This window comes from Haliaeetus albicilla, chromosome 18, assembly GCF_947461875.1.
Source record: "Haliaeetus albicilla chromosome 18, bHalAlb1.1, whole genome shotgun sequence".
Classification (NCBI taxonomy): Eukaryota; Metazoa; Chordata; class Aves; order Accipitriformes; family Accipitridae; genus Haliaeetus; species Haliaeetus albicilla.
In genome coordinates this window covers 21,897,299-21,909,828 of record NC_091500.1, presented here as the reverse complement: position 1 = coordinate 21,909,828, position 12,530 = coordinate 21,897,299, and the positions used below count along the sequence as shown (strand labels likewise).

General features: G+C 40.6%; 1 protein-coding gene across 1 annotated transcript in view; it reads right to left on the bottom strand.

The window, feature by feature from the left end:
- ALKAL2 (ALK and LTK ligand 2) overlaps positions 1-12,530 on the bottom strand; it is a 15,133-nt gene extending 2,603 nt beyond the window's left edge. The window contains exons 1-5 of the mRNA XM_069805906.1: positions 12,432-12,530; positions 11,248-11,579; positions 8,707-8,760; positions 8,515-8,595; positions 6,051-6,117 (exon numbers count right to left, since the gene is read on the bottom strand). Coding sequence (XP_069662007.1) covers positions 6,053-6,117; positions 8,515-8,595; positions 8,707-8,760; positions 11,248-11,506 — 459 coding nt within the window. The 5' untranslated portion in view covers positions 11,507-11,579; positions 12,432-12,530 and the 3' untranslated portion in view covers positions 6,051-6,052. The remainder of the gene's footprint in view (positions 1-6,050; positions 6,118-8,514; positions 8,596-8,706; positions 8,761-11,247; positions 11,580-12,431) is intronic.

Genomic DNA, 12,530 nt, shown 5'->3' with positions numbered 1-12,530 from the left:
TCATCTCAGCTATACCTGGTTTTGTATGGATAGCTGATCAAAAGCTGTGGGTCTTAGATTCCCAGTGCTCAGCTAAATTGCAGTTTCCTAAATCCCTGGCATTTTCAGAAACCCTTGAAAAGGCCCCAGATTTTTAGCACTGATCAATCTGTTGCAATTGTATTTATTTATTTATTTTATTTCACGTAGTCTATGTTATATGCATCAGCAGAGGAAAATTGGACTGGAATTTAGCTGAAGGATGGCAGGTAGTCTTAGTGGAGATCCTGAATACGATTTGACTAGTCTCTGTTGAGAACATAGGTAGCTATACAACTCCTTTCTCCTCTTTCATTTGATTCTTAGTTCTCCTTTGCTAATAAAAAGAAAAAAAACAAACCAAAACACAAACCCAACCAGCAACAGTAGCTGAAACCAACCAAACCATACAATTGTTCCAATTTTAAAAAGCACAAATGAAATCTCTTGTAAAGGCGTATTACAGCTTTCCAAATTTGGTTCTAGTCATTATCTATGCATGATGACAGAGAGAAACTCTGTAACAGCTCATCTATATAAGAGAAGAATTTAGTGGTTTAAATATCAATATAAACTTTAAAGTATTGTGTCAGTAGGATTTTGTAGCAGAACTTCCATGTGCTAAGATCAAAAAATTCCTTCCTCAAGTATGAACACACAGGTGGAAGTCTACTCTAATGTGAGCATCACATCACAGAGATCCATGCATTGAAGATGTTAAAGCTCTTAATGTTTCAGCTGGTGCTAGCCACAGAGATCCCATAGTAAGGAAGACTCAGAATTGCCTCTCAGTAAAGCTGGGCTAAGCCACACGAGTAACCATGTATGCTGGCTGCCTCTTTAATCCAAAGCAAGAGTTCTGATGAAAGTCATAAATTAGTTACCTTGGGAGCTACTTCCTGTCACCAAGCAGAGGTGATTGAACATGTCATGGGAAGTTGAATATGATGGATCAAGCTATGCTTTCTAGAAAAAAAAGAGTCTGCCTTCACTGAATAATATGCAAAACCCACATCTTAATTCTACCTTCACTTCTTTTATGACATGAAAGTGTCTGACATTTCTTGATTGCACTGGATGTTAGTCAATAAGAAACTGTAAGAGAGAAAGCAATTAAGGGCTGTTGTTTCCATTGTTACAAAACACTTGAAGCAAAATTAAGAGCCCAAATATTATTTTGGTTTAAGAATAGTTTGCAATAATGGATATATGATACAGTGTACAGGAATGGGATATTTAGTGTGGTATTTCAGTTTTCTCTTTATGTATTTAAAGTTTCCAGGTTTATCTTGTATTTTCAGCTTTTTTAATATATATTGCTAGTATGGTCAATATGTCTTGAGGTGTTTACACAGATTTTTCTGTGTTCCAAAGGAAATTTCAGTTAGCAGTGTGCTTTAGCTTATTAGGAATTTTATACAGAATCTTTGACCTTCCTATGTAGATATATTTATTCTTACTCTATCATGTACTTTAAGCAAGAAATACTGTATCTATTGCTTTTCCTTTAAATATTATTAATTATATCTGCTTCTCTAGGAAACAAGCAACTGGTAAATTTTTTTCATAGTCTTTTTATAGTGTATAAAGCTCGTTTTCTCTGCTTAGCCTGAGATTCCTACTACTTGTACTAGTCTTGTATTAGTGTAGAACTGTTTGTGTCACTAGTTTTATTTTGTTCATTGGAAATAACTGTAGAAACTTTAAAAAAGTTGAAAATACATAAATATTGTCAATACAGTAATTAGAAGAAATCTTCAAAACAGAACTGTGTAATCATACATAATAATGCAGTCCTTGGTCCTTGAACTACTCCTTATAGTACAAGGAGGTTTTAAGCATACATTATGAGATCAGTGTTGGTCTCTAGCAAACACTTAAAGAATAGGTAATGGAAAAGGGAGGGCACCAACAGTAGCACCTGCAGTTTTCAAACAAAAGCAGTAAAGTCTGAATGACTGTAGCAGAAGTGATTGTAACAAATGCTGTCAAAGGGGCCAGATTTTCTTTTCCGCATTCATCACCATCTGTCACAGGAAATCTGCAAGATCTGAATTGGGAACTTTAGGTGAACACTTCAGGAATCTCGTCCCTGACGTTTCTTACCTGCTGCAGATACGGACAACATAATGGTTGTTGGATGTATCTGCATGGGGTGGAGCAAAGCAAGCATGGACTATGGGAACTATTAGGAAACTGGGAGAAGAATGAGGCTGAAGAACAGAACAAGAAAGAGCATCAAGGACAGGACATAGCTGTGTTGAACATGAGAAGGAGAAAGTGTTACAGAATAAAACTAGTTGGAGATGGTGCTGGTGGCAACCAGGGAACACAGCCTGGGTTGCTGATAGGAAAAAAAAAACCCCAAAGGGACTACAAAGGACTACTGAGTGATGTGGTAATACAAATATATGCTGCTCTGGCTTCACTTGTGCAATCTCAACAGGTAAAAGGGCTTTTACTGGGCCCCTGCATTGCTTGTATCTGTGGGACAGGCAAAATGTGAACATATGCTCCAAAAAAAAAGATAGAAGATGGAGCCCAGTGAGAAAAAGCGAAGATTCCACGAGACACATGGTATCACACACAGACCCTTAGGTATGTACTGTGACAGTCATAGATGCCTAATTCCTGTTTTCGCATCTTATTTTCTTGTTTGATCTTAGCACTGAGTTTCAACATCTTGTGTGCTTTAAAGCTATGACAGTCTAAAATGCTTTTTAAGTTCAAACAAAACCCAAATCTGTCTTTTTTTTTTTTTTTCTTTCTTCACACCCAAATTGATCTCTAAACATGGACAGGTGTCCATCGATCTGAAAAATGCACCAAAAATACTAGTTTTCCAAAGTATCAAAAAGCAATAATTCATCTATAGCCCAGCCCACTTGTAAGCCTCCAATAAAACGAAAATCAGCCACTGAGCAAAACAGGAAATCTAATTTGTTGGGGGAAAAATGTAGGTGTGGATAATTAAGCATATGTTATTTTACTTGTTTATAATATCAGGAGTTTAAAAAGATTCTTTTAAATGTATTTGTGATTACAATTAATATAAACAGTCAAATTCTACTTGTGAATTTAGACCTTTGTGGAGTAGTACCATGAAAGAAAATTTCGTTATCTTAATATTCAGGAGTTACTCTGAGCTTTAGAACTACTAACTAGTAGCCTTATGGCAGCAACCAGAAGTGTATACTTATTGCCAGACTGTAAATAAACCCTTCTTACATGAGAGCACCACCTTAAATAAGAAATGGTTTCGAAATCGTCTTGCTATGTATAAGTGGTACTATGTTCAAAACTTTGAAGCTTCTTGAAAACACCTTGGACTAATGGTAACTGTGCACTTTGTGGAGAAGAAGGATGGTTTGGTAAGTGGAAAAATGTAAAAAGAACCCATTTTTCTACAGCTCAGTCCATGAAATGATGAAACTAAGCCTTGCATTATGCTTTTCTGTGAGAGAGGATCTTACCCACACAAATTGAACTGATGCAGTGGAAAAGCTCTGAGGAGACAGGATGCTTAATTTTATGGAAACACCTGTGGATCTCAAGGCATAAGAGGTAGAGAACAGCCTTCCTTTCTACTAATAGAGGCTGCTTAAGAGTGCTGATACTATTAATGATTTGTCTCTGTGTGGAGAATAACAGAAGCGGAGGCTTGTTACTCACCTTGAAACATACCTGCTGGTTGAGCAAAGGAGTTGTTTGGCAAAATGAGATGGACTTTTTTTTAAATTGACTCCACGCTTGAGATGTGGACTAATTTAGTTACTGTTCCTTCATGTTATGAGTTTGTGTTTGCATGATAGGATGTAAAGATACAGATAAAAATTTCTAAGGAAAGGGAGAAAAGAATTCCCTACTCTGATTATCTGCTTATTAGTATTGGTAATAACATTATTCACCTATCTTTCCCAGGTGAATATCATTATATAATAGCTAATTTTTTCCTTGCTTTCTGGATTTTACAATTGAAAGGTTGAATCCCTGGCATTTCTCCTAATTAGATCAAAGGATTTACCTATTTGCTAACTTTTAGTTGTCCTAATACCATTGTATGAATTGTACTATTAATTAATTGTTTCCACAATGCCATCCCTGAACACACAGTGTATGGATAAGAGATTCCTCTCCAAGGCTGCATGTTTCAAATTAAGACAACAAGTCATGTAACAGTTATTGGATATTAGAAACATTCTGTATTGAAGTTGGGCTAGTTTAGGTTTATTTTAGGAAGTCAAGCAGAAAATACTTAAATGTTGAGGAGTTTAGCATAAAGTCAGGATGCTGAATTACATCAAATGATTTAATATTTTACCTCTGCCCTTGCCATTAGAAAAGTCTTTTCTAATGTCTAGCTGGAATCCTCTCTTGTTGCAAAATAAAACAAATGATGTCTTATCCACACTGGGTAGAGAAAATGGCTTGTAGCCACTTTTTATGAAATGGAATACCTCCATCATATTTCCTGCACTCGTCTTTTCTTTAGATTAAATAATCCCAGTTCCTTTTATCTTTTCTTGTAAACTGAGTTTTCTAGGTCTTTGGTCATCCATGTTGCTCGTCTTTGGACTCTTACAAGAAGCACCCATATGTCTTCATGGTGTCCTTAATTAAATACAGTATTCCAGCAACAGTGATTATTTCAGGTATTTTATAAACAATGTTCCTATTTATAAATTCCAGTATGTTGTCTTTTTTCAAGTGTGACATGGTTGACATGCTTAGTTTGTGATCCACTACAACCCCTACATTTTCTACAGAACTGTCTAGCTATTCACAACTTGCCCTGTATTTCGGCAGTTGATTACTCCTGCGTGACTTCATAATTCTGCTCTTTCCTTTAAATTTTGTCCTGTTTTTAGACTATTCAGCTAATTTTCCAAGATTATTTTCAATTCCAAGGTTGTACTCTATCATGGTTGCTTCTTCTACACTACTGTCATCCATAAATACGCTGTCTTCTGTCACCCAAAGTTATTTATGAAAATATTGAATAATACCATAATGAAGCTGTGTGACTCTGCGCAATACTTTTTTCCAGTTTGACAGTGAAGCACTAATAACTTATTTGGTTTTTTTTTTCCAGCCATTCTTACATTTATCTTGATCGTATTTCCCTAGCTTGCTTGTAAGAATGCCATGCAAAAGAGTGCCAATGCTTTAAAAAAATAAACTAAGATGCTTAACATGTATTGCTTTTTCTCACTGACTTTCTCCACAAGATGTGTATTTTGTTAGAGAGTTAAAATATCTTGGTTTGACAGTATTTGTTACTGACAAATCCATACGGGTTATTACATATGCCTTTGTCAGAAGTCACATTTTTGTCTCAGGTAAAGGTTGAGGACATAATGTAAATTAGTCCTTTTGTAGTCTTACGTGTTAGTTTTCTAGAAATACAGATAATTTGGATGTACTTTTTTGTTTGTTTGTTTGGCCTTTTTTTTTTTTTTTTTAACTTTGGTGCATGGTGAAATTCCCATGCAATGAAAATCCCAAGAAATCTGAGTAGCTTAAAGTTAGTTTATCAGTGTTACTAATAATACATTTTAACTGAATTTTTATAAAAGCACCTGCAACCTATCTGCATTTATAAAGCTTTCATGTATATAGCTTTGTATATATTAACTCATACTAAAATGTACACCATAGATCCACAGCTGCACACATAAAAGGGTTGCCACTGCCAATGCAGGCAATTGTGTACTGAGTCAACTTGAAAAATAAGCTACAGCTGTTGTGTTTTGTTCTGTAACAACAAATTCACTATCTCCTAACTGTATGCTGCTATGAATAATTCACAGCTAATGCACGTGGAGTATTATATGATGACTTTCCGTAGGGTGTACCCTTTATTTATTGCCAATATTTGCCAGATTAAGCCAGTTACTTCAGGTACTCTGAAAGAGGAATACCTTAGCCAAAGGACAATTGTTATTATACTCCCATGAATTTTCATGTATGAAACACAAAATCCACTGCTTTGCTATGCAGTAGAATGTCATTACTGTTATGAAAAAGCTTACCTTTATCCTTCCATGCACATTGGGCTTACTGCCAACCGAGTAAGAAGCCTGGCACATCTTTTGTAGTCTGTCATGAAAAAAGCATAAACAGATTACTAAAGTAACCAATTTTGCCTTTAAAAATCAAAATTGATAACGGCTTGCAAATTACTGTTGTAATAAAGTTCAATGAACACCTTAGTTTGCAGCAGTATAGAAATTGGCTCCTTGGACTTAGAAATGGAGTGTGTAAAAATTGCATCACTGAAAGCCATGTCTAATGGCACATGTAACTATGCAACTGACTTGTGCGTATGTACTATCTATAAACAAATAGCCTGAACATGGTTGGAGGCTCTCCAAGTGTATATATGTATGAAAATTTATACATCTGTGTTTGTGCTTAAATGTGGGATCTCAATGTGACTGCAGTATTTTCATACTAGAAGAAGAGTAAGTAGTGCTCATACATCTTTGAAATCCAACCCTCAGTGAGCAAGTCTATCAACTTAGTATTAAGTAATGCAACTCTTCAATAAATTTTCTTCCTGGAAAAAACAGTTAAATTAGGCTATATCTCCTAGTCATGGGAAGGTTAAGTCCAGCCCGAGTAGGTGACCACATCATACAAATTCACTCATAACTGTATGGGGTTTAATCTTAAAACTAGTAAAATTGTTTTCTCCACAGTAGTCCTGTTGTTAGTAGTTCTTATTTTAGGTACCTTCTGCTTTTTGATGCATTCATAATAAGGGGCAGAAACAATGCAAAACTAAAAAATTGATCAAGATTTATTTTTTTTTCTTTAACGTGGCAAACTGAAAGCAAATATGGTGAAAGTTGGTTATGGACAGACAGCAGAGTAAATTACTCTTTAGGTGTCAATGCTACTATGCTGTACAAAGTACTAGAAAGTATGCCAACACAGTGCTTTTGTACTGGCTACCACTGTGTTGCAGCATCATAGATGCTTTTAATTTCTTTGTTGTTTGGGCTTTGAATTTTCTACATAGAATGAACAGTATTACTGGAAATCAGGGTATGATCAAAAAGTAACATCATCCTGTGCATGAAGAATTAAAGCTGGTTGTTTACCTCATTTTCTTAGAAGAAAGTTACTTTAAGGAGATGCTAGTCAGTCCAGTCTGGTGACTGATGTTGATTTTCGTTAGGCATTATTTCATTAATGAGTAACTACATCTAATGTTTCCTAGAGATGCAATGTTAACAATCCCTAACTCACAGCATAGATATGCTGTAATTGCCATTCATACAAATTAACCTCTATTATCTGGACATTATGTTGGTGGCTATGTCACCTGTCACGAGGAAAAGGCTAATTCAGACTTTAAGACCAACTAGTTTTTAGCTTCACAGCTTGGAGTACTCATTAGTGCTGAGTCAAATGATGTTTGTGTTGCGATCCTTATGAAGAAGGTAATACGACCATTCGCTTGTTCAAAACAGACTAGTTAGGAACAACTTCCATCTCCATCCACGTAAACGGAACGTGATCCGGTTAGCCATTATCTGTAAATCCTTATCTTTCAAAGGTATTCCTAATCTAAAACCTTACAAATAGGGAAAAAGTCTGAAGTTCTTACCAAATATGCCTTTAAAATACATTGGGCTGAAATATTTATTAATACTTGAAACTTGGAATCTGTAACTCTTGTTTCTATTCCCAGCTCTGCTACTGACCCAACTGGTTGACCTCAGACAAGTAAAATAAAATGTGCTTCCATTCTGAAGAGGCTGTACTAAAATAGCATCTGCTTACTTAACAGGCCCACCTCAGTATGAATCTGGAGTCACATCTACTGACTGATAAATATCAATGTTTCATTATTTATTTTATTTTAATTCTCTGTGCTGCCAACACTGATGAGGTATCATAAGCTACATTTGCTTATTTGTCCATCAGCACTTTTTTTGTTTGTTTTTACTAAGCCTTAGAACTTAAACTTTTGTAATTCACTGAAGACAAGGGTTGCAAAGATTCACTGTCAGCATCACTGGTAGATTGGTAGCTGAACAGTCAAAATATAAAATGTCTATAAAATATGTTCTACATAAATAATCAATGAAAAGGAAATAGCCCCACCTGGATTTCTGATCCTATCTTGAATTTGCAGGACTAAAAATAAAATATGAGAGGTTTGCGAGAGGAATCGTGTTCTTATGAAAAGCAAACACCCTTGGTTTGGAATGAAAGAGGCGTATATATCAGTACCTAAGGAAGCAGTGTTTACAGCCATTCTATGCAGTTTATTTGCAGTGAAAAAATTCTGTTTCTATTTTCCCCAACATAATGCTGATGCTGTTCTAGCAACACTGTAAAGCATACTTAGTACATTTTAGAGCACTCCAAATTCTTCACTGCAAAGAATGTATTCTAGTATAGTGTCACTACTGGTACCTCATAGAGCTACTAAATTTTAGAGTTTTCTGTAGTTTTATGAAAGTACCTGGTTTGGGCACTTACATGCTGGGATGGTGCAGTCCCTTGTATTGTGATAAAGCCGATGAAAGTGTTTACTACATTTTGGGCTGAAGTAGAGTGGACCTGAAATATAAAGAAAAAATAAGTTATGAGTCAGCACAGCTCACAGGAATAGTAGTGCAGCTTATGGTACGTATGTGAAGTGATGGATACCAACGCAAAATTAAAACTTACCTGTTAAATGCTTTAAGAACTTGTCTTTCATCCTCAGATCTCTGGGAACTATTTCTGTTGGACAGAAAAAATAGTCAGTCTGCTGCACTGGAACTATGCTTGCCAAGCATAGTATGAGGACAGGGAATAAACTCTGTCCAGCAAATATCACCACTACGTCTTGATAGATGCACAGAGGTCAAAAGTCCTTTGCATACAGTAGACAAAGTGGCAAGCATTTGTTTTACATAAGAAGCCACTGTGAAACACACTGTGATGATGAAACAAGTAACATCTGAGGTGTGCAGTCATTAACAATGATGACAATTAACTAAGAGTCAGATTTTAGCTCTCTACGAATTACATCATCAAGTTCATCTAGATTTAAATTGTTCCAGAAATTTTAGTTCATGGTTGCTCAGAAATAGCATGTTCTGCTAGCGGTAAAGACCCAAAGATACATTCAACTTTGGGTTTGTGTCTTCTGATTCTCTTAGGCAAATCTATCCGCTCTTCTGTCACAGGTATGTTTATACAAGTACTGTCCTGCTGTAAATGTGAAACAGGATTGATCTACTTACAGGAATCTCCCCCCACCCCCCCCTGCCTTTAGCAGTAAATAAAATTCACAGGAAATGATCCTAAGCAAATTGCTCTCTTCTGGCTCCCTATGTTTGTGGTTTACCGCCTTGCGTTTTGTGTTCAGCAGATGGCAAAATGAAACTGGTTTACTGAAATCCATTTTAGCCCTAACCCTTGCTTGTGTCTTCCTGATTTACAGCTATCTTTGATTGCTTTCCGTTACGAACTCTATGCTGATAGCTTAGTGCTGATTGTGTATGATACACTACATGGTGCTTTATTTATTTGACCATAAATGCCTGAGCAGCCTTTTTCATTCCCCTGGCACCTCTTATCAGATATAAAGCAGAGAGCATTTCCATCCAGATCTGATTCACTTGTGAGGTTAGACACTTCTCGAAAGTCATTCTTCATTTACTTCTAACTTTAGTCAGTGTAAGTAAAATTGACCTTATCATATTTGACCTAATTATGTCATGAAGAGCATTAAAAACACACATGCTTCACTCAGAAATTTCCCATGGGACAGGCTCACTGGGAAAGTGATGCCAAAGCTGAAATGAAAGACTCTTAAGCAGTAGTTCCTTTACGGAGTTGCTGGGAATAACTCCATTATAATAACAGAATGAAAAATCCTGCTTAGGAGTCAGTGACACTGCTACTAACTAATCTGCTCTGAAGTAGGTTTATTATTTACATAGATAACTGTTCAGCACAAATCAGATGCTTCACACCAATACGCTGATGTAGGGTGGCCAGAAACTATGCCCACATTCCATGCTGAGATTGAGAGTTGCGCAGATCAGGACTCCCTGCTTAGTCTAGCCTCTAACTTTTCAACATTTATAAAACAAAATGTTCTCGCTATGCTGATCTTAAGTGGAACAAAATTGTCTTCCTTTGTATATTCATTAATGATCCAGATGGAGAAGTAACACTTCTGTGACAACCACCAACAAATACAAATCATGAAGATACTTGAATAAGAATGAAGAAAAGGTACGGTGAAGCTTTATGAGATCAATAAAGGCAAAATAAATGGCACGCTAGCAAAATGAAAGCCAGTTTGGAAAAAGGTGAGTAGAGATCTGCTGGAAAATATTGAGAAAGTCACTTTCAGCAGGAGAGGCAAGACGAGCAGTAGTGCTGTAGGGGTTTGGGAGTGACAGCGAGCAGTAAATTAGATATGGCAGCAGGAGAAGCCAAACCAACTTTCAACTGGATGCACAGAAGTACATCACAAAACTGAGCGGTAACTATCCATCACTACGTGGCTTGGTACGACTGCTTCCGGAGTGCTCTACACAACCCTGAACGTCTTGCAAACAAACCTGGGCTTTTCACTGGGAGGTTAGAGAAGAGCCATTCAAATGAGTAGAAGGATGCCTGCAGGAGTGTCCCAAATTGGTCAGAGCTTGTACAGTGACAGAGGAGTACTCTGTTTCAGTCCCCATGTATTTCAAAGGTGCGACCTCTGGACTACAAAAGGGACTAAGAAATGGGGCAAAAAGTTTAATGAAGCCAAGCTGGAGGCAAGACTTCTAGATGTGAGATCTACAAGGACATACTATAGTCCTGCAGGGGAACTCTTGCTAGGGTCACTTCCAAGAAACACTTAAACCAAGCACATTTCAAAAAGTGATAAACTTCCAGGAAAAAGAGCGTTTTCATCCCTTATTTCTTTGATCTCAGCCCATTTCAGTCTTTTCCCTTATTAAAAGGTTTCATTCAAAGCCAACACACAGGAAGTCGGACGTTCAGTTAAGCACATTATCCAGAGAGTAAGAGACACTAGATGTGAATGGAGTTTTTCTATTCCACATCTGCCGTCTGTGTCTGTGTGTGATACCAAAGGCAATCTGCAGGTATTTTGAGCGGTGAATTCTTGACATAAAATTAGTAACCTGATGTGATGTCTCATGCACCGAGGCACCCTAGATGAAAAAAAAAAGATCTCCTAAGTCATGGACTGTGACTTACCGACTCTCTGCTCGTCCTGGTATCCTCCGTAGTCAGCCACTTCCCTTCGATCTAAGTTGTAGTCGTGCTTGGAGAAATACTGCACCCCCCTGTCCTTCTCCAGGTGGTACCTCTTGAGTTCCTGAATGATCTCCATGATCAGATTTAAGAGACTCTGCCTGTCCTTCAGATCTGCGGAGTCAGTTTTCTCTTTGCAGTGCCCTGCCGAGAGCATTAAGAGCACCAGCCCCAGCAGCCCCGGAGACCTCAGTCCGCTCATTGCAGTCTGACCCGAAGGGCGCCCGAGCAGACGAAGGGGCAGGATCCGCCGCTGCGGGAGGCCTCCCGTGCCGCTGGAAGAGAAAACCGGGGGTGGCTCGGAGGCGGGGAGACTCACGGGGGTGAAGTCGGAAACGTGACGGGAGGGAAGCGCGGAGACCGCTTCGCGGGTTACAGGCGGCGGACCGCGCCGCCGGGGGAGCGCCCCGCTCAGCCCCCGCGCCCGCCCCGCTCACGGGGTTCCCGCGGGCGGGCTGCGCGGCCGCGGAGCGGCGAGGGGCTGCCTCGGCGGGACCCCCCACCCCCGCGCCGTGCGCCCCGGCGGACGGAGCAGATCCCCGCTCGCCAGGGGCTAGCGGCGCGACAACTTTCCCCGAAGTTCTTTGCCGGGGAGCCGCGGCAGCTGCGCACCGAGCGAGGCGTCCCGTCCCGTCCCGTCCCCCGTTCCCCCCGCCACTCGCTGCGGGGCTCCGCGCCGGGGCTGCGGGCAGGAGCGGCGGGACGGGCGGGGGGGGGGGGGGGGGGCAGCCGTCCGGCGGCGGGGCAGGCAACGCCAGCCTTGCCCGTCTCTGTCCGTCTTCCCTCCCAGCTCGGGGAAGGGGCGCGGGCGGCCGCGGCCACCTCCACGGGGAGCGGCAGCCGGCCGCGGCGGGGGACGCTGCCTCACCCCCGGAGCCGCTCGCCTTCGGGCGGCTGCCGGCCCCGCTCCGCCGCCCCGCCGGTGGGGGCGGGGGGGGCTGCCCCGCGGCGGGTCTCCCCCGGCAACTTCGTCGGCCGCCCGCCTCCCGGCTGCCACCGGCGCGGCCCCGCAGTGCCGCCGGCCCCGCCGCAGGCAGCGCTCCGGCCCCGCGGGGCGGGAGGGGCGGGGGCGTGGGGCGGCAGCCGCGGCGGAAGGGAGGGCTGCTGGCCCTGGCCGGCCGCTTTACCTGTCTGTCCGTCCCAGAAGCCGAGGCGTCTTCCCCCCCGGGAGCCGCTCCCCGGCTCTCCCCGGACGGCAGCAGCCCGCGAGCGGCGGGGAGTCCGAG